At 47.0% G+C, this 26,199-nt stretch overlaps 2 protein-coding genes across 9 annotated transcripts in view; one reads left to right on the forward strand and one right to left on the reverse strand.

Annotated features, from left to right (window-relative positions):
* Positions 1-12,795, reverse strand: part of LOC144605486 (26S proteasome non-ATPase regulatory subunit 13-like) — a 51,081-nt gene extending 38,286 nt beyond the window's left edge. For all 4 annotated transcript variants that reach the window (XM_078420803.1, XM_078420802.1, XM_078420800.1 and 1 more), the window contains exons 1-2: positions 12,626-12,795; positions 6,593-6,671 (exon numbers count right to left, since the gene is read on the reverse strand). In XM_078420803.1, coding sequence (XP_078276929.1) covers positions 6,593-6,671; positions 12,626-12,723 — 177 coding nt within the window. In that variant the 5' untranslated portion in view covers positions 12,724-12,795. The remainder of the gene's footprint in view (positions 1-6,592; positions 6,672-12,625) is intronic.
* Positions 12,796-13,366: 571 nt separating this feature from the next.
* LOC144605487 (transmembrane protein 263) overlaps positions 13,367-26,199 on the forward strand; it is a 43,721-nt gene continuing 30,888 nt past the window's right edge. The window contains exons 1-3 of one of the 5 annotated variants that reach the window (XM_078420807.1): positions 13,376-13,886; positions 24,244-24,433; positions 24,651-24,734. Coding sequence is in view for 1 of the 5 variants with exons in the window: in XM_078420805.1 (XP_078276931.1) it covers positions 24,401-24,409 (9 nt within the window). In the remaining 4 variants the exon portion in view is untranslated. Of the gene's footprint in view, positions 13,887-24,243; positions 24,434-24,650; positions 24,735-26,199 lie in introns of all 5 variants that reach the window. The other 4 variants (XM_078420806.1, XM_078420808.1, XM_078420805.1 and 1 more) reach the window with 4 other exon arrangements.

Below are 26,199 nucleotides of genomic sequence, written 5' to 3' on the forward strand. Positions count from 1 at the left end.
CAAAGATCCCATGGTCACATTAAAGATAAACAATGTGCCTGTTGTTGTGAAGATGGACACAGGTGCGGCATGCAATGTAATATCTCATGCCGAGTTTTCAAGGCTTCGCAGAGCTGAAGACTTAAAAACATGTGACACAACGCTCCCAGCATACGGGGGGGGAACGAAGTGCTTCCTCTTGGAGTGGTGGAGCTACAGTGCTACCTCGCGGCACAATCGTACAATTTGCAATTCTACGTCGTTGATCGCACAGTCGTGCCTCTCCTTGGCATTGATGCATGTATCGACATGGGACTGGTTTCATTCGGCAAGGCCGTGCATCAGCTTGCGCCAGTCCCAGACTCCACACGATGAATCCTCCTGGACTACAAGGGTCTCTTCAGCGACGAACTGGGCAGGCTGCCTGTCACATACTCAATGACTATTGACCCAGATGTGAGACCCGTGGTCCGCCCTGCTCATCCCAGTCGCCATGCGAGACCAGGTTAAGGCAGAGCTCGACAGGAGAGAAGCTCTGGGAGTTATTACTCCTGTTAGGGAGCCCACTGACTGGGTGTCCTCGATGGTGGCCGCCACCAAGAAGAACAAGCAGGATATACGTATATGCATCAACCCGAGGGATTTAAACACTGCACTCATGCGACCTCATCACGGGATGCGCAACGTGGAGGAGGTGCACGCACACATGGGCAAGGCGACAGTGTTCTCCGTTCTCGACGCCAAGACCTCGTTCTGGCAAATTCCCCAGGACCACAAATCATATCTGCTCACTACTTTCAGCACATCCTTCGGACGGTACAGATTCTTGCGGATGCCGTTCGGGATTAACGCGGCCAGTGAAGTGTTTCAACGCTCTATGGAGCAGCTCTTCGACAGATACCCCTGTGCGATTGTTGTCGATGACATTATCGTGGCGGGTAAGGACGTGCAGGAGCACGATGTTAACTTAAAGAAGGTACTCAATCGTGCCAGGGAGGTACATTTAAAACTCAACCCCAACAAGTACAGGTTCCGTGTCAATAAGGTGAACTGTGTGGGACATGTTTTCACCAGTGAGGGCCTCAAGGCTGATCCTGAGAAGACAGCAGCCATCAGTGAGATGGCAGTACAGAGTGACGTCACCAGCCTGCAGAGGTTCCTGGGCATGGTGAACTATCTTGGCAAGTTTATTCCTCACTTTAGCGAACTCTCCGCTCCACTGCAGAAGCTTATTCACAAAGATATTGCATGGACGTGGCATGAGCAACAACAGCGAGCTTTTGACACTCTCAGACACCTGAAGTCGTGTCCTCTCAGTTACGCTGACCTGCGTCGCACCCCAGTACGGCCTCGGCGCTGCGTGCCTGCAGGATGGCCAGCCCATTGCTCACGCCTCAAGGACCATGACGGACGCGGAGACACGCTACGTACAAATCGAGAAAGAACTGTTGGTGGTTGTCTTCGCGTGCGAAAGGTTCAATGACAACATTTTCGGCAAGACTGCAATTGTGGAGACTGATCACCAACCACTGATTTTCATACTGAACAAACCATCCATGCTGCCCCGGCGAGACTGTAACGGATGCTGCTGCGTCTCCAAAAATACGACATTACACTAATTTACAAACCCGGCAAGGACATGCACCTGGCTGACACCCTGTCCCGTGCGCCCAGGAAGACCTATAACGAGCATGCTGCCAAAAAGGATTGTTTTGACGTAATGATAGTCGATCATCTCCCCTCGTCTTGTCTGGAAATGTTAATGGCACACACGGTGGAGGACGACACTTTGCAGTCGCTCGCGTTCGTCACTCGACACGGTTGGCCGGGCAAATTGCATATGTTACCACTCTCCGTACAGCCGTACTTTCCTGTTAGAGATGAGCTGGTTATCGAGAACGGGGTCATTATGAAAGGCCACAAGCGGTGATCCCTGCCTCACTACGGCAGCAGTACCTCGACGCAATATATAGGGGCCACCCTGGCACTGAGGCAACAGTTCAGCGAGCGAAAAGTATGTTTTTCTGGCCTGCTACGTCTGACTACGTGCACCAGAGGGTGCAATCATGTGCAGTATGTAACAGCTTGGCCCCGCATCAGATAAGGGAACCGCTTTTGCTGCACCCGGTTCATGATTTACCCTGGTCCTCTGTGGCCACTGACATTTTTGAGTGGCGTGGCAATCAATATCTGGTCCTGGTGGATTCCTATTCCGGGTGGTTTGAGATTGATTTGCTCCGCACAATTTCCTCAGCGGCGATAATTCAAAAACTGGCAAGACATTTCTCGGTCCATGGGTCTCCTCACACCCTCATGTCAGATAATGCCGGTTAATTTACCAGTCAGTGTTTCAAGGACTTTGCTACGCGCTGGGATTTTAAACACATCACCAGCAGCCCGGAGTATCCACAGTCGAACGGGCTAGCCGAGAGGGCTGTCTGTAATGCCAAACAGGTCATGGAGAGATTCAGAGGAGCCGGGTCCGATGTATTCCTGGACCTCCTCAATCTCCATAACGTTTCACGTGACCCAGTGCTTTGTTCGCCAGCCCAACGTTTGATGTCCAGACAAACTCGTACCACCCTTCCTGTTGCAAGACACCTGCTGCAGCACCGTGTTCACGAGCGCCAATCTGCTCAGGCTCAGCTGCAACATAAACAGCAGATCCAGAAGGCGTATTACGACAAGTCTAGCCGTCCTCTCCAGCCTTTGTCGGAGGGTCAGATGGTCCGTCTGCAGACCCAGAAGGGTCATGATCGTCTGGACATAGTTAGTGGGACCTGCCAGGAGCCACAGTCCTATCTTGTCCAATCGGAAGGAGGAACCTACCTGCGGAACAGAAAACACCTTCTACCGGTGAATGAGCCGGTGCCATCTCAGCCGCGTCCGCATGGCTACACGGAGGTCGCAGATGGCAGGTTACAGACCGATGGAGGCCAGGCGTCGGCAGACCGTAAGCTGGTCTTTATACCAACAAAGGAGTCGCTGGTGCCGGTGATGGAATCACCCATAAAATTCCCTATACAGTCACCCGTGACATCACCGGGCAGTCTCCGGTGCAAAAGGCTGTTTAGATTTTAGATTTAGATTTAGAGATACAGCGCGGAAACAGGCCCTTCGGCCAACCGGGTCCACGCCGCCCAGCGATCCCCGCACATTAACACTATCCTACACACACTGGGGACAATTTTTACATTTGCCCAGCCAATTAACCTACATACCTGTACGTCTTTGGAGTGTGGGAGGAAACCGAAGATCTCAGAGAAAACCCACACAGGTCACGGGGAGAACGTACAAACTCCGTACAGACTGCGCCCGTAGTCAGGATCGAACCTGAATCTCCGGCGCTGCATTCGCTGCAAGGCAGCAACTCTACCGCTGCTCCACCGTGCCACTGTTGCGAGACCAGTGCCGTTTGAACCACCACCTACGGTGCTGCCACCTACAATGGGTACGGCGGAGGGCCTGTATCGTACTCGTGCAGGACGGGTCTGTAAGCCCAATCCCAAGTACCAAGACTGTGGCTAGACACTTATTATGGACTCTGATTAATTACAGTCCTTACCGTTCCCTTTCATTTGCCTTACTCAATTTGTATCCTCCTTTGCTTAGCGTTTGTCGTAGTTGCTGTTTTCATCCCTTATATTAGGCTGGACCCTTATATTAAGGCTGATAAATCACCAGGGCCTGATGGTCTGCATCCCAGGGTACTTAAGGAGGTGGCTCTAGAAATAGTGGAAGCATTGGAGATCATTTTTCAATGTTCTATAGATTCAGGATCAGTTCCTGTGGATTGGAGGATAGCAAATGTTATCCCACTTTTTAAGAAAGGAGGGAAGAGAGAAAACGGGTAATTATAGACCAGTTAGTCTGACATCAGTGGTGGGGAAGATGCTGGAGTCAATTATAAAAGACGAAATTGCTGAGCATTTGGATAGCAGTAACAGGATCATTCCGAGTCAGCATGGATTTACGAAGGGGAAATCATGCTTGACAAATCTACTGGAATTTTTTGAGGATGTAACTAGGAAAATTGACAGGGGAGAGTCAGTGGATGTGGTGTACCTCGATTTTCAGAAAGCCTTCGACAAGGTCCCACATAGGAGATTAGTGGGCAAAATTAGAGCACATGGTATTGGGGGTAGGGTACTGACATGGATAGAAAATTGGTTGACAGACAGAAAGCAAAAAGTGGGGATAAATGGGTCCCTTTCAGAATGGCAGGCAGTGACCAGTGGGGTACCGCAAGGTTCGGTGCTGGGACCCCAGCTATTTATGATATACATTAATGACTTAGATGAAGGGATTAAAAGTACCATTAGCAAATTTGCAGATGATACTAAGCTGGGGGGTAGTGTGAATTGTGAGGAAGATGCAATAAGGCTGCAGGGTGACTTGGACAGGTTGTGTGAGTGGGCGGATACATGGCAGATGCAGTTTAATGTAGATAAGTGTGAGGTTATTCACTTTTGAAGTAAGAATAGAAAGGCAGATTATTATCTGAATGGTGTCAAGTTAGGAAGAGGGGATGTTCAACGAGATCTGGGTGTCCTAGTGCATCAGTCACTGAAAGGAAGCATGCAGGTAGTCAAGTCAAGTCAAAGTCAACTTTATTGTCAATCCTCAGCCAGTTTACACAGACAGAAAATCGAAATACCGTTTCCCACAATCCCGAGGAACAAAGTGCATAAAATTAAGTTAAAATTAAAAAGGCACAGCAAACAACAATCAACATAAAATATAAAATATAGTCACTTCAATGACTTCAGATGAAGATGAATATATTACAATACAGTAGTGCAAAAGGCAGTGAAGAAAGCCAATGGAATGTTGGCCTTCGTAACAAGAGGAGTTGAGTATAGGAGCAAAGAGGTCCTTCTACAGTTATACCGGGCCCTGGTGAGACCGCACCTGGAGTACTGTGTGCAGTTTTGGTCTCCAAATTTGAGGAAGGATATTCTTGCTATTGAGGGCGTGCAGCGTAGGTTCACTAGGTTGATTCCCGGAATGGCGGGACAGTCGTATGTTGAAAGGCTGGAGCAATTAGGCTTGTATACACTGGAATTTAGAAGGATGAGTGGGGATCTTATTGAAACATATAAGATAATTAGGGGATTGGACACATTAGAGGCAGGAAACATGTTCCCAATGTTGGGGGAGTCCAGAACAAGGGGCCACAGTTTAAGAATAAGGGGTAGGCCATTTAGAACGGAGATGAGGAAGAACTTTTTCAGTCAGAGAGTGGTGAAGGTGTGGAATTGTCTGCCTCAGAAGGCAGTGGAGGCCAGTTCGTTGGATGCTTTCAAGAGAGAGCTGGATAGAGCTCTTAAGGATAGCGGAGTGAGGGGGTATGGGGAGAAGGCAGGAACGGGGTACTGATTGAGAGTGATCAGCCATGATCGCATTGAATGGCGGTGCTGGCTCGAAGGGCTGAATGGCCTACTCCTGCACCTATTGTCTATTGTCTATTAGGTCGGTAGGCTGTAGTTTTTTTTCATATTGTAGTGGCTTTATATACTCTTATCTAGTTTGGGGGCTTTTGCTTAAGAAGGGGGATGTAGATCCATGTCTGGTTTTACTGTTGTGCATCCGGTCCATAATCCAGGCCGGGTTTTGTACTGCGTTATCCTGGTGTTAGTTAGAAGACTATCCTGAGGGCTGGAGGTAACGGTAGCCAGCATCTGTACTGCCAATGATCTGCTAATAAAGGACTTGTATACACCGGAGTGCCTCTGAATGTACCCACTCACAAACAGTTTCCATGCTGTATAACACTATGGCTAGCTCTTTTTCCTATTGAAAACAGTGTTTTAGGAACTTAACAGGCAAGGCAGCATCTGAGCATTCCAAATGGGCATTCCAGCATTCCAATCATGATCTGTCCATTTCCTCCACAGATGCTGCCTGACCCAAGTGTTCCTCCAGCAATTTGTGGTTTGCCCAAGATTCCAGCATAGGCAGTTTATTGTGTCTTCTTTATCGCCATTTACCACTCAGTTATTTACAAATAGACAGAGCAGGACTGCAGAATGTAGGTCTGATCCATTGACTTTGGATCACTTAGATCGGTATACTGCATGCAATTTTTGTTGTTTGGCATGCAAGTAACCATGATGCAACTTCAGCAGATTGGCTGCTTATTTTTATGTTCCCCTGGTTCACCTTCCTTCTGTAGTCCTTGCATTAACAGACTTGATTGTATTGGTAAATATAGAGGTGTAACAGGTTGTGATGGTGTATATTTCAGCCAATGCTTCACATTTTTAACAACTATAGTGCCAACATAATGGCCTTTGGCATGAAGACCAGGAGTTTGTCTCCAAGAACACTGTGGAGGTTACTCCTACCAATGCTTTTGAGGACAGAGCGGCAACAGGTAGATTTTTATGAACAAGGTCAAGTAGTGTTGGTTCACTCTCAACATGCCAATTAGTGGTTCTGCTACCATGCCACTCTTCGTGAGGGACAATTAAGACACTGGAATCTTTGCTATTATTGTTCCATGTAGATAAGCTCAATTTATCAGCAGAAGGTGCACAACTGGAGGTGATTGGAACGTTTCCTCACCTATTTTTAGCCAACAAATAAATTACTCTTTAATTACATCTCTTACCTGTAACAGATTGTCCCCAGAAGGAAAGCAAGGAATCAGTGTGAATTCCAGCAGTTCCACTGTGAGTTGATGCCAGAGCCTAGATTAAAAGGAACAGTTAACATTTGAAACAGTGGTGTGTATTTTACAAGGCCATGCTCATACATTGAATGGAATAGAATAATGATGCAGCCTATCTTTGTCAACAGAATTGCATGTTGATATATTAATGAATGAAGTGTCATCAGGATCTATTAGAAATGTCAGGCTAGCAACTCAGTAATAACCCTTGCAAATGCCAACTGAACTTTCCTCCAAGTGCAGGCAATCAGGGGCTGGCTATATATTTTCCATATCTTGTAAGCGGAGATAAGAAAAACTAACCTGAAAGCTTTGTGCCTTAATGCGAGGAGCATTCGAAATAAGGTGGATGAATTGAATGCGCAGTTAGTAGTTAAGGGATATGATATAGTTGGAATTATGGAGACATGGCTCCAGGGTGACCAAGGCTGGGAGCTAAACATGCAGGGGTATTCGATATTCAGGAAGGATAGACGTAAAGGAAGAGGAGGTGGAGTGGCATTGCTAGTTAAAGGGGAGATTAATGCAATAGCAAGGAGGGACATTAGCTTGGATGCTGTAGAATCGGTATGGATAGAACTGCGAAATAGCCAAGGACAGAAAACACTTGTTGGAGTTGTATACAGACCACCAAACAGCAGTGGGGAGGTTGGGGATAGCATCAAGCAGGAAATTAGGGATGCGCGTAGCAAAGGTACAGCAGTTATCATGGGTGACTTTAATCTACATATTGATTGGGCCAACCAAATTGGTAACAATATACAGTCCTGAAATGTATATGGGATGGGTTTTTAAACCAATATGTAGAGCAGGGGCCTCCAAACTTTTCAGGATGAGGGTCGCATTATATATTTGGCACATTTTTGCAGGCCGTAGGAAAAAATAAAGAAGTGCGAATTTTATAAATGTAATGAACTCAAAAAGGTTTACACTGGGTTACGTTAGATTAGATTAGGAAAGGTTAAACTAGGTTAGGTTCGATTAGGTTAGTTTACATTAGGTTTGTATGGCAACAAATAAATAATATTCCATTTTTAAAAAGAGCTTTAAATATTGGAATATATGAGAATACCGTAGGTATACAATTATTTATAAAACAGAAAAAATACAGTGATCACCACTGAGGGAGAGAGAGGGGTAGAGGGGTAGAGAGAGAGAGAGAGGGGAGTCGGGGGGAGAGAGAGCAGCGGGTGCAAGCGGGAGCATGTCAGTCATGTCATGTGAAGGAGCGCCGCCACTTGCGGGTGCTGCGCCCTCCCACTCCCTCTCTCCCAGAGCCAACAAGATCTGCGCCGCTCCTCCACTCTCTTCGACGGCCCCGTCTCCCTCTAATGCAGCGAAATAACAACAAACACAAGTGTAGTAGTTGTTCAGAAGCCCCGCATCCCTGGGGTGAGTGGTGGCAGCGAAGCGAGAAGTTTCACTTGTGTTTGTTCTTATTTCGCTGCGTTAGAGGGAGACGGGGCCGGGGAAGAGTGTGGAGGAGCGGCGCAGATCTTGCTGGCTCTGGGAGAGAGGGAGAGAGAGGGAGGGAGCAGCACCCGCAAGTGGAGGGGCTCCTTTACTGATCCCTCCGACACCCTCCCCCCTCTCACCCACTGCTCCCTCTACCCCGACTCTCTCCCCCCCCTCCCCTTTCGCTCTCCCCGGGGTGATTGGTGGCGTCGAGGTGGGAAGTTTCCTTGAGTTTGGTGTTTGCGAGGGGATGCTGCGATCTCTCGCCTGGTCCCGGTTCTGGGTCAGTGGCGATCCGCTCTCCGGTGAACCTTCGCCGGCAGCTTCTGCCTCCAGAGCTTGCTGCGGGCCAGATAAAATCTTGTGGCCGGCCAGATGTGGCCCACGGGCTATAGTTTGGAGATCCCTAATGTAGAGGAACCGACCAGAGGGCAGGCCATCCTAGACTGGGTACTGTGTAATGAGGTAGGATTAGTTAGCGATCTTGTTATGCATGGCCCCGTGGGCAACAGTGATCATAATATGGCAATAGGATGGAGAGTGACGTGGTTAATTCAGAGACTAGGGTCCTGAATTTGAATAAAGACTTTGAAGGAATGAGACAGGAATTGGCTTGGATAGACTGGCAAATTATAGTTGAGATGCAGTGGAGATGCAATGGCAAAGATTTAAAGACCCCGTGGATGAACTCCAGAAATTGTTCATCCCTGTCTGGCAAAAAAATAAAACTGGGAAGGCTGCTCAACCATGGCTGACGAGGGAAGTTAAAGATAGTGTTAAATCCAAGGAAGAGGCATATAAATTGGCCAGAAGAAGCAGCAAATCAGAGGACTGGGAGAAATTTAGAACTCAACAGAGGAGGACAAAGGGGTTAATTAAGAGGGAGAAAATGAGCATGAAAGAAAGCTTGCAGGGAATATAAAAACTAACTAAAAGTTTCTTTATGTAGGTAAAAAGGAAAAGATTAGTGAAGACGAATGTAGGTCCCTTACAGTCAGAAACAGGGGAATTTATAGTGGGAAACAAGGAAATGACAGAACAGTTAAACAAGTACTTTGGTTCCGTCTTCACTAAGAAGAATCTCCCAGAAATACGAAGGGACCGAGGATCTAGTGGGAGGAACTGAAAAGAAAACCACATTAGTCAGAAAATGGTGTTTGGTAAACTGTTGGGATTGAAGGCAGGTAAATCCCCAGGGCCTGATGGTCTGCATCCCAGAGTACTCAAGGAGGTGGCCCTAGAAATCGTGGATGCATTGGTGATCATTTTCCAATGTTCTCTCGACTGGATCAGTTCCTATGGACGGGAGGATAGCCAATGTAACTCCACTTTTTAAGAAAAGAGGGAGAGAGAAATCAGGGAATGATAGACCAGGTCGCCTTACATCGGTAGTGGGGAAGATGCTGGAGTCGATTATTAAAGATGTTATAGCAGCACATTTGGAAAGCAGTGATGGGATCGGTCAAAGTCAGCATGGATTTATGAAGGGGAAATCAGCTTGACTCATCTTTTGGAATTTTTTGAGGATGTAACAAGTTGAATGGATAAGGGAGAGCCAGTGGATGTGGTGTATCTGGACTTTCAAAAAGCCTTTGACAAGGTCCCACACAAGAGATTAGTGTGCAAAATTAGAGCACATGGTATTGGGGGTAGGGTATTGACATGGATAGAGAACTGGTTGGCAGACAGCAAGCAAAGAGTAGGAATTAACAGGTCCTTTTCAGAATGGCAGGCAGTGACCGGTGGGGTGCCGCAAGGCTCGGTGCTGGGACCCCAGTTGTTTACAATATATATTAACGATTTAGATGAGGGAATTAAATGTAACATCTCCAAGTTTACAGATGACACAAAGCTGAGTGGCAGTGTGCGCTGCGAGGAGGATGCTGAGGCTGCAGGGTCACTTGGATAAGTTGGGTGAGTGCGCAGAAGCATGGCAGATGCAGTATAATGTGGATAAATGTGAGGTTGTCAATAGACAATAGGTGCAAGAGTAGGCCATTCGGCCCTTCGAGCCAGCACCGCCATTCAACGTGATCAAGGCTAATCACTCACAATCAGTACCCCGTTCCTGCCTTCTCCCCATACCCCCTGACTCCGCTATCTTTAAGAGCTCCATCTTGCTCTCTCTTGAAAGCATCCACAGAATTGGCCTCCACTGCCTTCTGAGGCAGAGAATTCCACAGATTCACAACTCTCTGACTGAAAAAGTTTTTCCTCATCTCTGTTCTAAATGGCCTACCCCTTATTCTTAAATTGTGGCCCCTGGTTCTGGACTGCCCCATCATTGGGAGCATGTTTCCTGCCGCTAATGTGTCCAATCCCTTAATAATTTTATATGTTTCGATAAGATCCCCTCTCATCCTTCTAAATTCCAGCAAATACAAGCCTAGTCGCTCCAGTCTTTCAACATACGACAGTCCCGCCATTCCGGGAATTAACCTAGTGAACCTATGCTGCACGCCCTCAATAGCAAGAATGTCCTTCCTCAAATTTGTAGACCAAAACTGCACACAGTACTACTCCAGGTACGGTCTCACTAGGGCCCTGTACAACTGCAGGAACTCTTTGCTCCTATACTAAACTCTTCTTGTCATAAAGACCAACATGCCAATAGCTTTCTTCACTGCCTGCTGTACCTGCATGCTAACTTTAAGTGACTGATGAACAAGGACACTCAGATCTCTTTGTACTTCCCCATTTCCTAACTTGACACAATTTAGATAATAATCTGCCTTTCTGCTTTTACCACCAAAGTGTATAACCTCACATTTATGCACATTAAACTGCATCTGCCATGCATCTGCCCACTCACACAACCTGTCCAAGTCACCCTGTATCCTCATAGCATCCTCCTCACAGTTCACACTGCCACCAAGCTTTGTGTCAGCCGCAAATTTGCTAATGTTACTTTTAATCCCTTAATCTAAATCATTAATGTATATTGTAAATAGCTGCGGTCCCAGCACCGAGTCTTGCGGTACCCCACTAGACACTACCTGCCATTCTGAAAGGGACCCGTTAATCCCTACTCTGTTTCCTGTCTGCCAACCAATTTTCTATCCATGTCAGCACCCTACTTGTTATCCACTTTGAAAGGCAAGAACAGGAAGGCAGATTATTTTCTGAATGGTGTCAGATTAGGAGAAGGGGAAGTGCAACGAGACCTGGGTGTGCTTGTACATCAGTCACTGAAAGTAAGCATGCTGGACCAGCAGGCAGTGAAGAAAGCTAATGGCATGTTGGCCTTCATTGCGAGAGGATTTGAGTTAGGAGCACGGAGGTCCTACTGCTGTTATACTGGGCCCTGGTGAGACAGTGCCTGGAGTATTATGTGCAATTTTGGTTTCCTAATTTGAAGAAGGACATTATTACTTTTGAGGGAGTGCAGTGTAGGTTCACCAGGTTAATTCCCAGGATGGCAGGACAAACATATGATGAAAGAATGGGTTGACAGGCCTTGTATTTGCTGGATTTTAGAAGGATGAGAGGGGATCTTATAGAAACATATCAAATTCTTAGAGGATTGGACAGGGTAGATGCAGGAAAATTGTTCCCGATGTTGGGGAGTCCAGAATCAGGGGTCACAGTTTAAGAATAAGGGTAGGCCATTTAGGACTGAGATGAGGAAAAACTTTTTTCACCCAGAGTTGTGAATCTGTGCAATTCTCTGCCACAGAAGGCAGTGGAGGCCAATTCACTGGATGTTTTCAAGAGAGTTAGATTTAGCTCTTAGGGGTAAGGGAATCAAGGGATATGGGGGAAAAGCCAGAACGGGGTACTGATTTTGGATAATCAGCCATGATCATATCAGCTGGCTCGAAGGGCAGAATGGCCTACTGCTGCTTTCTGTTTCTATGAATACAGTGCAAGGACCCGAACTCCCCAATCAGCCCATCGTCATCCATCGCAAGAGTAAAAAAGTCTGGAGTAACTTAAGTCTGTCTGGAGACACAAAAAGCTGGAGTAACTCAGCGGAACAGGCCGCTTCTCTGGAGTGACGGAATGCGTGACGTTTCGGGTCCAGGCCCTTCTTCAGACGTCCGAAGAAGGGTCTGGATCCGAAACGTCACCCATTCCTTCTCTCCAGAGATGCTGCCTGTTACGCTGAGTTACTCCAGCTTTTTGTGTCTATCTTGGGTTTAAACCAACATCTGCAGTTCCTTCTTACACAAGAAAGTCGCCCACTCATGCTCTTGAGTTATAAACCAGGAAAGTGACAGGCCAATGCTCAGAATCTAGTTCTTATTGCCATCCTTTCCTTGGATGGGGTGGACAGCCACCAAAATTACCCCCAGCCTAGGAGATGTAGGGGGGTCGAAATGTTCCTCTGAGCCTGATGGTCAGCCCCACCCGCTGAAGAGTGGGGCTCACTCCTGCCACGTGAGGCCGAGGGAGCAGGCGGGATGGCGGGCCTACACCGGCTCCTGCCGGGGCCACTCCCGAGGACACTGGCGCAGCTCCCCACCCCTTGTCCGGCCGGGCTTGGACACCTCGCAGAGGGGCAGAGCCAGGCCTCACCTCCTGTTGTAGAAGGTCTCCATCCTCTGCCACCGTTCGGCCGCATCCCCAGTATCGGCTTCCTGCTGCCGTCGCAAGAACCCAATCGGATCCTTCATGCTGCAGCTCTTTCACCGACAGACGCACTGCAGCCTGCAACTGCCGACTGACCGCCCCGGGAACCGTCACTCCACCCACACCCCACCTCCTCGGTAACCGTCACTCCACCCTAGTCCCTCCCCCTGTTGCCCCGGTAACCGTCACTCACCACTCCCCCCGCCCCCTGTTGTCCCGCCAACCGTCACTCACACCGCGTCCCGCCCCCTGCTGCCCCGGTAACCGTCACTCACCACTCCCCCCGCCCCATGTTGCCCCGCCAACCGTCACTCACACCGCGCCCCGCCCCCCTGCTGCCCCGGTAACCGTCACTCACCGCTCCCCCCGCCCCCTGTTGCCCCGCCAACCGTCACTCACATCGCGCCCCGTCCCCTTGCTGCCCCGGTAACCGTCACTCACCGCTCCTCCCGCCCCCTGTTGCCCCGGTAACCGTCACTCCATCATAGCCCCTCCCTCTGCTGTCAAAGCAAATGATTCAATCGTGTAGGAAGGAACTGCAGAGGCTGATTTAAACCGAAAATAGACACAAAATGCTGGAGGAACTCAGCTGCACAGGGAAGGAATTGGTGACGTTTCGGGTCATCACCTATTCCGAAACATCACCCATTCCTGCTCTCCAGAGATGCTGCCACTTCCGCTGAATTCCTCCTGCATTTTGTGTCTATCAAATGATTCAATCGTTGAAGTAACTGGTGCAGATTTTGCCACGTCCCGACTGCCTCAAGTACCGTCAATGCACCGATTTCCCCCGCCCCAGCTACACGGTTACGGTCAGTGCATGCCACTCTCTGCCCTCTATTGTCCCGTTAATCGGCCCAGCGATGATCCCCTTGCATCCCGGTAACTGACTTAACACCTCGCCCTCTTGCACCTTGGTTCCCCAACTATTGTCATCCAACGCCTGTCCTGCCCCCTGAACCCGTCAATCAGGCGCTCGGCCCCGCTCCCGTTGTCCGGGTGACCCGCTCCCGCCAGCCCTGCCAATGGAAGCCTCCCTCTCTGCTGCCATGGCACCCACCAAACCGACGGTGTCCGTCGTCTGCAGGCCTAAAGGTTATTTTTCAACACTGCAGAGATAGAAAATCTACAATAAAACGGAGAATGTTGGAAATACTGAGAGCGTCAGACAGCCTCTGTGGAGAGGGAAAGAGAATCAACGTTTCAGGTCGGTGACTTTTCATTCGAACTGTCCATTCAGCTCCCATCCACTCTCTGGTAACTCTCCGCCGCAATTTTGGCACAAAAACGCGCCATATGCCCCGGATATCATAAAAGATATGAGAAATAGGAGATAGGGTCTTCGTTTCATTCCTACCGTTCAGAATTATGTCTGAAGAACGGTTCCGCCCTGAAAGGTCGCCTATCCAGTCCGGCAAAAATGCTGATTGACCCGCTGAGTTACTCCAGCACTTTCTGTTCCCTTCGGTTCCATCTTAGACAATAGATGCAGGAGGAGGCCATTCGGCCCATCGAGCCAGCACCACCATTCAATGTGATCATGGCTAATGTAACCCTACTTTTTAAAAAGGGAAGGAGAGAGAAAACGGGGAATTATAGACCAGTTAGCCTAACATCGGTAGTGGGGGAAATGCTAGAGTCAGTTATTAAAGATGTGATAGCATCACATTTGGAAAGTGGTGAAATCATCGGGCAAAGTCAGCATGGATTTATGAAAGGCAAATCATGTCTGACGAATCTTATAGAATTTTTCGAGGATGTAACTAGTAGAGTGGATAAAGGAGAACCAGTCGATGTGTTATATCTGGACTTTCAGAAGGCCTTCGACAAGGTCCCACATAGGAGATTGGTGTACAAACTTAAAGCACACGGTATTGGGGGTTCAGTGTTGAGGTGGATAGAGAATTGGTTGGCAGACAGGAAGCAAAGAGTAGGAATAAACGGGTCCTTTTCGGAATGGCAGGCAGTGACTAGTGGGGTACCGCAAGGCTCAGTGCTGGGACCCCAGTTATTTACAATATATATTAATGATTTGGACGAGGGAATTGAAGGCAACATCTCTAAGTTTGGGTGGCAGTGTTAGCTGCGAGGTGGATGCTAGGAGGCTGCAGAGTGACTTGGATAGAATAGGCGAGAGGGCAAATGCATGGCAGATGCAATATAATGTGGATAAATGTGAGGTTATCCACTTTGGTGGCAAGAACAGGAAAGCAGAGTATTACCTGAATGGTGGCCAATTAGGAAAAGGGGAGATGCAATGTGACCTGGGTGTCATGGTGCACCAGTCATTGAAAACAAGCGTGCAGGTGCAGCAGGCAGTGAAGAAAGCGAATGGTATGTTAGCATTCATAGCAAGAGGATTTGAGTATAGGAGCAGGGAGGTTCTGCTGCAGTTGTACAGGGCCTTGGTGAGACCGCACCTGGAGTATTGTTTACAGTTTTGGTCTCCTAATCTGAGGAAAGACATTCTAGCCTTAGAGGGAGTACAGAGAAGGTTCACCAGATTGATCCCTGGGATGGCAGGACTTTCATATGAAGAAAGACTGGATAGACTAGGCATATACTCGCTGGAATTTAGAAGACTGAGGGGGGATCTTATAGAAACATATAAAATTCTTATGGGGTTGGAGAGGCTAGATGCGGGAAGATTGTTCCCGATGTTGGGGAAGTCCAGAACTAGGGGTCACAGCTTAAGGATAAGGGGGAAGTCTTTTAGGACCGAGATGAGAAAAATTTCTTCACACAGAGAGTGGCGAGTCTGTGGAATTCTCTGCCACAGAAGGTAGTTGAGGCCAGTTCATTGGCTATATTTAAGAGGGAGTTAGATGTGGCCCTTGTGGCTAAAGGGATCAGGGGGTATGGAGAGAAGGCAGGTACAGGTTACTGAGCTGGATGATCAGCCATGATCATATTGAATGGCGGTGCAGGCTCGAAGGGCTGAATGGCCTACTCGTGCACCTATTTTCTATGTTTCTATCATTCTCAATCAGTACCCCGTTCCTGCTTTCTCCCCATACGCCCTGACTCCACTATCCTTAAGAGCTCTATCTAGCTCTCTCTTGAAACCATTCAGAGAACTGGCCTCCACTGCCTTCTGAGGCAGAGAATTCCACAGATTTACAACTCTCTGACTGAATTTTTTTTTCCCTCGTCTCTGTTCTAAATGGCCTACCCCCTTATTCTTAAACTGTGGCCCCTGGTTCTGGACTCCCCCAACATTGGGAACATGTTTCCTGCCTCTAACGTGTCCAACCCCTTAATAATCTTATATGTTTCAATAAGATCCCCTCTCATCCTTCCAAATTCCAGTGTATACAAGCCTAGTCGCTCCAGTCTTTCAACATACGGAGTCCCGCCGTTCCGGGAATTAACCTAGTAAACCTACGCTGCATGCTCTCAATAGCAAGAATATCCTTCCTCAAATTTGGAGACCAAAACTGCACACAGTACTCCAGATGCGGTCTCACTAGGGCCCTGTACAACTGTAGACCTAGTACAGTACAACCAACTGTACAACCAAAGACCTCTTTGCTCTTCCCTGCATATCTATGTGGCAATCCAAGATATTTCGGATCGGGACCATTCTTCAGAAATTTAGTCCCTCCAGCACTTTGTCTTTTCTCTAACATTCCACATCTGTAGTGTCTAAAATGATCTGGGCTTGTCTTAACGCCATGTCTAATAGTATAAACTAGACTAAGTGGACCCGTTGGGCCCAAACCTCACCTGCATTGGCGCAGCACCCTCTCCTTCCTTCCTCCCCCCCTCCCCATCCCCCTTAACCCCCACTTATCCTCCCGCCTCCCCATCCCCCTTAACCCCCACCCCCTTATCCTCCCTCCCTCCCCGCTCCCTCCCTAGGAGATGGATTTAATATGTGAATAACTTTAAAAATATAACGTACAGGTTAATTCCCAGAATGGCGGGACTGTTGTATGTTGAAAGACTGGAGCGACTAGGCTTGTACACACTGGAATTTAGAAGGATGAGAGGGAATCTTATTGAAACATAAAATTATTAAGGGGTTGGACACGTTAGAGGCAGGAAACATGTTCCCAATGATGGGGGAGTCCAGAACCAGGGGCCACAGTTTAAGATTTCAATGAAACTTCTTCCATTAACACCAAAGGGACAACGGTGAGTAAGGTGGGCCTAAAATTGTTGCGCTATCGTGTACCATTTTGGCTGTAGTTCAGGAACAAGCAAACAAACAAACGAGAGTTGTAGTATATAGATGGGTGGGAAGGAACTGCAGATGCTGGTTTAAACCGAAGATAGACACAAAAAGCTGGAGTAATGCAGCGGGTCAGAGAGCATCTCTGGAGAAAAGGACCCGAAACGTCACCAATTCCTTTTCTCCAGTGATGCTGTCTGACCCGTTGAATTACTTCAGCTTTTTGTGTCTATCTGTAGAAAAATGGGTGGATGATAGTTGGCGTATAGAGGTAGCTGAAGGGTCTGTGTCCATGCTGACAATGAATGACCCACACAACCCTAATCCTACTTTGGCAACTGAACTCAACAGATCACCTCTTACACTAACATGGAAGTGTTTTCTAATTGTGTTTTGCACTAATGCCTTTTTTTGCTGTCTTTTTCTATTACTGCCTTGGAAAATGTATATAGTATAAGAAAATAACTGCAGATGCTGGTACAAATCGAAGGTATTTATTCACAAAATGCTGGAGTAACTCAGCAGGTCAGGCAGCATTTATTCACAAAATGCTGGAGTAACTCAGCAGGTCAGGCAGCATCTCGGGAGAGAAGGAATGGGTGACGTTTCGGGTCGAGACCCTTCTTCAGACTGATGTCGGGGGTGGGACAAAGGAAGAATATAGGTGGAGTCAGGAAGATAGAGGGAGATCTGGGAAGGAGGAGGGGAAGGGAGGGACAGAGGAACTATCTGAAGTTGGAGAAGTCGACGTTCATACCACCGGGCTGCAAACTGCCCAGGCGAAATATGAGATGCTGTTCCTCCAATTTCCGGTGGGCCTCACTATGGCACTGGAGGAGGCCCATGACGGAAAGGTCAGACTGGGAATGGAGGGGGAGTTGAAGTGCTCGGCCACCGGGAGATCAGTTTGGTCAATGCGGACTGAGCGCAGGTGTTCAGCGAAGCGATCGCCGAGCCTGCGCTTGGTTTTGCCGATGTAAATAAGTTGACATCTAGACCAGCGGATGCAATAGATAAGGTTGGAGGAGGTGCAGGTGAACCTTTGTCTCACCTGGAAAGACTGTTTGGGTCCTTGGATGGAGTTGAGGGGGGAGGTAAAGGGACAGGTGTTGCATCTCGTGCGGTTGCAGGGGAAAGTGCCCGGGGTTGGGGTGGTTTGGGTAGGAAGGGACGAATGGAGGGAATTCCACACCCTCACCACTCTCTGACTGAAAAAGTTCTTCCTCATCTCCGTTCTAAATGGCCTACCCCTTATTCTTAAACTGTGGCCCCTTGTTCTGGACTCCCCCAACATTGGGAACATGTTTCCTGCCTCTAATGTGTCCAATCCCCTAATTATCTTATATGTTTCAATAAGATCCCCCCTCATCCATCTAAATTCCAGTGTATACAAGCCTAATTGCTCCAGCCTTTCAACATACGACAGTCCCGCCATTCCGGGAATCAACCTAGTGAACCTACGCTGCACGCCCTCAATAGCAAGAATATCCTTCCTCAAATTTGGAGACCAAAACTGCACACAGTACTCCAGGTGCGGTCTCATCAGGGCCCGGTACAACTGTAGAAGGACCTCTTTGCTCCTATACTCAACTCCTCTTGTTACGAAGGCCAACATTCCATTGGCTTTCTTCACTGCCTGCTGTACCTGCATGCTTCCTTTCAGTGACTGATGCACTAGGACACCCAGATCTCGTTGAACATCCCCTCTTCCTAACTTGACACCATTCAGATAATAATCTGCCTTTCTATTCTTACTTCCAAAGTGAATAACCTCACACTTATCTACATTAAACTGCATCTGCCATGTATCCGCCCACTCACACAACCTGTCCAAGTCACCCTGCAGCCTTATTGCATCTTCCTCACAATTCACACTACCCCCCAGCTTAGTATCATCTGCAAATTTGCTAATGGTACTTTTAATCCCTTCATCTAAGTCATTAATGTATATCGTAGAATTATGATAATGATAATGATAGAAGCAGAATTAGGCTATTTGGCCCATCAAGTTTATTCCGCCATTCATTCAGGGCTGACTTACCTTTCATACTCAACCCCTTCTCCTGCCTTCTCCCAATATCCCCCGACCCCTGATCAAGAATCTATCAATCTCTGCATTAAAAATATCCATTGATGGCCGGAACAGCCTTCTGTGTCAACGAATTCTACAGATTTACTACCTTCTGACTGAAGAAGTTCCCCCTCATCTCCTTCCTAAAGGCACGTCCTTTTATTCTGAGGCTATATCCTCTGGTCTTAATGGAAACATCCTCCCCGCATCCATTCTATCTAGGCTTTTCACTATTCAGTAGGTTTCAATGACGTCCCCCCTCATCCTTCTAAACTCCAGCAAGTGCAGGCCCGGTACCGTCAAACGCTCATTGTATGTTAACCCAATCATTCCTGAGACCATTCTCGTAGATCTCCTCTGGACCCACTCCAGCATCGGCATATCCTTACTTCGATATGGGGCCCAAAATTACTCACAATACTCCAAATGTGGACTGACCAGTGATTATAAAGCCTCAGCATTATATCCCCTGTTTTTGTATTCTAGTCCTCTCAAAATAATTGCTTGCATTGTAATTGCCGTCCTCACTACCGATTTGGACTTGCAAATTAACATTTTGGGAATCCTGTACCTGCACTACCAAGTTCCCTTTCCTCCTCCGATTTCCAAATTCCCTATTTAGAAAATAGTCTATGCCTTTTCATACTACCAAAATGCATGACTCTGTACTTTGCTATGCCGTAATCCATACTTTACAATGTAATTCCATTTCCTTTTAAAATCAATGACCTTACCCACTTCCTCCAAATCTCATCTGGAGCAAGTTCTTATTCATTGCCATTTTGTGTTGCATGCCAATCCCCTAATTCTGTAAAGCCTAGTCCCTGCCTTTTTAGCCAATGGGAACCATTTCTTGTTATCTGCCTTATCCAGACTAAAGTTAACCCTGTACACCTTCATTAAAGAAGGGGAATAATCCAGCTTCTCCTGTCTGACATTGTATCTGAAATTCTTCATTCATAGAACCATTCTGGAAAAGCTCCTCAGCATCCCTGCAAGCAACATCACATCCTTCTCAAAACGTGGGGACCAGAATGCTATTAGCCATTTAAAACTCACATAACAGATAGTTTTCTTTATGCAGAGAGATGTGAATCATTGAAATTCTCCATCTCAGAGCTGTAGATATTGAATAGCTGAGTACATTTATGCTTGAGATTAATAGACACGTACAGTAAAGTCAGTAGAACAAAGAAAAAGATCTTTGTTCTTTTTACAAGGAGTGCTTTGAGGAGAATAGGTGGGGATTGATTTGGGCCTCTGCTGTGATTGAAGATGGGAAAAGGTGATCAGGCTATGTATTGTAGTTGGTGGGTGAGCATGGGTGGGGTGGACAAATAAACTGTTCGAATCTGTCTTGGGATTTGAGATCGGTGGAGGAGGAACAATCAGGGTTTGTGCTTGAAGTTGGGTGTGGGGGTGAGGACAATTGGGGCATGCACTGTGCTTTAGTGGAGCACGAGGTTAATGATGATCATGGCCTCTGCTGCTATTGGGTGTGTGGCTACAGACAGTCGGGACCTATCATGTACTTTGGTGTGGGATTACAGACAATTGTGGCCTGTCATGCGTTTAAGGTGGTTTGTGGCATATGTCAGAGTTTGGTGTGGGGTGACAAACAATTGGGGCCTGTGGTGTAGTTCAGCATGGGGATAAAGATGGTCAGGACCTTTGCTTAAATTGTGAATGGGGATAAAGACAAATAGTGTAATTGGGCAGGTCTACCATTAAATGAAATGACATGTCATAGACAGATCTAATGATTAGATTAAAGCTGTACAATCCTAACATCCAGTTGTAAATGATAATGAATAAATAGGCAACATATATAGGAGGAGGCTTCATGAACATCCCCGTCTTCATTCATGATAGAGCAGAGCATGTAAATGCAGACTGGGTTAAAGCTTTTGTAAGCAAATTCAGCCAGAATTGCAAAGTGGATGGATGATCCATGTTAGCTTCCTCATGATATATCCAGATCACAGATACCAATCTTCAATCAATTTGATTCACTCCAGGGGATCTCAAAAAATGCACTGAACATAACAAAAGCAATGGGTGCTAACAACTTCTGAGAGGGAGTATTGAACACCTAAACTCCAGACCTCTCTCACATGTGATTTTCCATTTTAAGATCAGATATGTGGATGTCTGCAAATTGTTGCAAGTGTTTTCAGTGTTTTAAAGAAATTACTTATAGGCTATAGTCATTATGGGCGAAGTGGGTGTTTAATGCCACCCGGAGGACTCTTGGGAATGTGGACGTGAGCTGTCAACATGATCTACTCCAATCTTTCTGGTGAGGTTTCTCCCATAATGCTCTTTTTGTTACTTTGTCAGCGTCAGAAACGTGGCAACTCTTTTGTGTACTTTGGGTATTGTATGCAAATAACAAAGAATTTCACTGTGTACATGTAATAATAAAGTATCATTGAATAGATGCATTACTCTTGACAATGGAGACCCTCAGAATGTTGACAGTGGGTACTTTGAGACATAGAAAAATACAGGACAGAAACACCAGGTCAGTGTTGACTATCAAGCACTCATTTTTAAGCTAATCTTCCCCATATTCCCTCAAACTACCCCCATTACCACTTATCTATGTACAGGATAAATGTACACGTATAGGAAAAAAACTGCAGATGCTGGTTAAAATCGAAAGTGGACACAAAATGCTGGAGTAACTCAGCGGGTCAGTCAGTATCTTGGGAGAGAAGGAATGGGTGACGTTTCAGGTCGAGATATTTCTTCAGACTGATGTCAGGGGAGGGGGCGGGACAAAGATAGAAAGTAGTCGGAGATAGGAAGACAAGCTGGGGAAGGGGGAGGGGAAAGAGAGGGAAAGCAGGGACTATCTGAAGTTAGAGTAGTCAATGTTCATACCGCTGGGGTGTAAACTACCCAAGCGAAATATGGGGTGCTGTTCCTCCAATTTGTGCTGGGTCTCACTCTGACAATGGAGGAGGCCCAGGACATTAAGGTCAGATTGGGAATGGGACGTGCTGAACCTCCGGGAGATCAGGTAGGTTAAGACGGACTGAGCGGAGGTGTTCAGCAAAACGATAGCCGAGCCTGCACTTGGTCTCGTCGATGTAGAGAAGTTGACACCTGGAACAGCAGATGCAGTAGATGAGGTTGGAGGAGGTGCAGGTGAACTTCTGCCTCACAATGGTAAATTTATCTATCAACCCACATTTTTTGCAATGTGTAATGAAACCAGACCACTTGGTTGAAACTCACATAGGAGATCATGAAAACTCCACGTAAACAGCACGTGAGGTTATGATTGAACCTAAACCTAGCTTGTTGGCGCTGTGAGGCGGTGGCTCTACAAGCTGCAAGTGGCTCTGTAAGCTGCAAGTGGAACAATAGTTGATGGAGCATCTTGGTCGGCATGGGTAGGCTGAAGAGCCTTTTTCCGTGACTCTCAAGTCAAGTCAAGTCAAATTTATTTGTCACATACACATACACGATGTGCAGTGAAATGAAAGTGGCAATGCCTGCGGATTGTGCACAAAAAAGAATTACAGTTACAGCATATAAATAAAGTTACTATAGTGTAGACAAAAATTTAGTCTCTGGAGTTATAAAAGTTGACAGTCCTGATGGCCTGTGGGAAGAAACTCCGTCTCATCCTCTCCGTTTTCACAGCGTGACAGCGGAGGCGTTTGCCTGACCGTAGCATCTGGAACAGTCCGTTACTGGGGTGGCAGGGGTCCCTCATAATCTTACTTGCTCTGGATCTGCACCTCCTGACAAGGTGGTAGTTATCCTGAATCGTGTGATATGATCAGATCACTGTTTTCTAGTTTTCTAGATAATCCCTTATGGCCTGTGTAATTTAGAGGAACTAAAGGATTGGGACAGAAATATGCTGATCAAGAAAGTTCTCCTGAATACTCTTTTGAACTCCTCACCTTCTTTGGCCCTTATGTCATTGGTAACCCAGTATATATTTGAATAGATAAGTCTTACAATTATATAACCATGTCTTTTGCATATCTCTGTAATTTACTTGCAAATTTGTTCCTCAATATATTTTGTGCTTAATTTCAATATACAAGCACCTTAATATCCCAATTGCTTGGTAACCTTTCGGTGCTCTTCCTCATATTTATTCAATGCACTTCGTCCAACGTTAATGCATCCACAGGATGATCATCTTCACCCAATACATCGTATTTCTCACAACTGTTATTTTCCCATTGCTGAAGTACAAAAGGGAGAGGCATTGATGTGAGAGTTGAATGGGCTCCAATGTTAAATTAATAGCTGAAGGAAAGCTTCCCTCACCTTCTTCATCAATCACATCTGATCCACCACAGTATGGAAAATATGTCAAATTCATGGCTAACGCCAAAGGAGACAAAAGAACCACAAAATGCTGGAGTAACTCAGCGGGTCAGGTAGTATCCGTGGAGAACATGGATAGGTTTTGATTTGGGTCAAGAATCTTCTTCAGACTGGAGACACAAGAGACTGCAGATGCTGGAATCTGTCTTCAGCCTGCTCATCTGCCAGAGTGAGACCACATGCAAAATGGATGAATAGCACCTCATATTCCCCCCCCCCCCTCCTCCCCCCCCCTCCTCCCCCCCCCCCTCCTCCCCCCCCCCCCCCTCCCCCCCCCCCCTCCTCCCCCCCCCCCTCCTCCCCCCCCTCCCCCCCCCCCCTCCTCCCCCCCCCCTCCTCCCCCCCCCCCCTCCTCCCCCCCCCCCTCCTCCCCCCCCCCTCCTCCCCTCCTCCCCCCCCCCTCCTCTCCCTTCTACCTGTTATCCCTAGCTCTGGTTGTACATTTCCCTCCCCACCTTCCTTTCCTATCAGATTCCATCATTTGTACCCTTTTGTCTTCTTCACTTATCACCTCCAATCTCGGTTACTATCTCCACTCTTCTCTCCCTCCCCCCCCCCCCCCCCCCCCCCCTACTCCTTTGCCAATGAACTTCTCCTTACCTGCATCCACCTATTGCTTGCGAGGTCTTGCCCACCAGCTATATCCCCTCTAGTCCATCAGTTTGAAGAAGGGTCCTGAATTGCAATGTCATCTATCATTTCCCTCCATTGACGCTGCCTGCCCTGCTGAGTTCAGTTTGTTGTTTTTGCTCAGGAAGTTCCAATGATTTGCTTTGAATGGGCAGTATCTGATTCATTATTTGCTAGTTGTGTGATACAATGAGCCCAGGTCTGGCTGTTAGGGAAGTTGGGATGCTTTCTATGGTCTCTCCCTGTGATGATATCAGCTGCATTATCTGTGGCATTATTTTTGGCAGTTTTTTTTTTGCGCTGTACTTGACGCCACGTCCGGTTGTGCTGCAGGGCGGACGGAGCGCCACGTCGGCAGCGTTGAGCCAGGAATCGTGGAGCAGTCGAGAGGGTCGGTGCCATTGGAACTGGGGTATCATCGTTGCCGCCGATCAGAGGAGCAAGACGTTCTCCGGTGGGAGAGACGAGGCGATAAGAGAGCAACTCAAGAATGATGAAGGTATCGTGAGCGGGCGCCTTTCTGGTATTTATTTTCTGTGATCACAGAGGAAGAAATACACAACTTTTTGTTTAGTTTTCACATTGTTACGTTTAAAACAAAGATTCGCGCAACGTTTTAAAATCTGATCGCTGTGGTTGGTTTAAAATATTTAAACAAAATTAACGTTCAATGTATATTCTTCACACTGTCTCCGAAGAAAGCGAGAGAATTGATAGATTGCCCGAAATAAATGTTTCAGGAACGGAGAAACTCCACGAAGAACGCTGTGTAGTTTGGACAGAAGGAGAGGAGGTTTTTCCCACTTGCACGGTGCTAACACGAGGTAAAAAAAAAAATAGCACGATTATGCTCTATGGGCTTACTTTGTGCAATTGCGTGGCGTGTTTGCAAGCATATGGAATAAGGTTGTGGAAAGAGTTTTATTTTGTGTACCTTTTAAGTCCCGCTTGCCCATCCTGTCAGACAGGCTCTTCGGTGACAAGTCAGCAGCGCCATGTCATCAAGATCTCAGTCGATGGGGCGCTCAGGTCAGATCTGCACGTTGTGCTGTTTGCAAGGAATTCTTCCTTTATCTGCAGTTCTGGCACGTGGAAATGTATTTGTCTTTTTGTGTATCTCAGCTCCTTGATTAGTGACCTTCATTTGTTTTAGCCTTGCGTGATATGTACCTTAAAAGACTGCCTTGGGATAAGGGATCTCGATATCTCATATTTCTTTGCATCATAGGAGCGGAAGGAGGCCATTTGGCCCACTGAGTCTGTTCCAGTTCACAGAACATTCCTGCCGGTACATTTTCTCAGTACACATCAACTCCCCCCCCCCCCCCCCCCCCCACCACCCCCTTGCTGGTTATTTGTGGCTGCCAGTTGCACTTGGCTACAGGTCTTTGAATTCCTGTAATGACCTTTCTTATTGCTGCCACTGCAGCATTGTCCCAATGTAACCTGGGCACATTAAATTTGTGACCTGAGCATTTACGAATGGTACTGGCAGAATTCTAGCTTGAACCATGAGATCGATTGATGATCTAAAGGGTAGTTCGTTAGTGAGTGTGAGGAAGAGGTACTGGCTTTCTGGTAGGCTGGGTTTTTGTCAAGGTTCCATCTTGCACCTGGATCCATCTTGCACCTGGATCTGGGCTACTTAGTTGTTTACAATTACATAACATCTCTTGTATACCAATACATGAAGAGTAACTACTTCCATTCAGGTGGGGCTTTTATCAGTAAAACCTCCTAAGGTGTTTGACAGGTTCATTTTCAGATACTGAACTGCAGAAATGTATGACAAATGATGCTGGAGGATAGCAACAGTACATTTACACTTGTTATTACCAATCACAAGTTTCCTGCCTTTTAGAGGACTTTCTGATCCTTGTCATCCTCCTAATTTTTGCCTCAGGCCCCAGAGATGCCTATTATAGTCAGTCTTTCAGATCAATACCACTGTTTGTTTCGATACGCACAGAATATTTAATGCTGAGTACTCCTTCCTATTCAAGTTAGGGATAGCAAACCAGGACCTGAGTAACTGGGCTAAGGGCTGATGATTAGGTCATTTTGGTTTTGCAATCTGTAGGGTCTACTTGTGTGTAAACTGGCTGTTGCGTTTCTTATATCACCACACTGATTACAGTTCAGAAATGCCTCAATGGTTGTTTCACGGCAAAATATCTGGGAAGTGGAAACTCGTTCATTGAGAATTGATCCCTTGGTTTTTAATCCTTGCCACTTCCCAGGAGCAGTTTTTAATCACTATGCAGTGCCCTGAACGTTAAGTGACAGATT

The sequence above is a fragment of the Rhinoraja longicauda genome, chromosome 24 (assembly GCF_053455715.1).
Source record: "Rhinoraja longicauda isolate Sanriku21f chromosome 24, sRhiLon1.1, whole genome shotgun sequence".
NCBI lineage: Eukaryota > Metazoa > Chordata > Chondrichthyes > Rajiformes > Arhynchobatidae > Rhinoraja > Rhinoraja longicauda.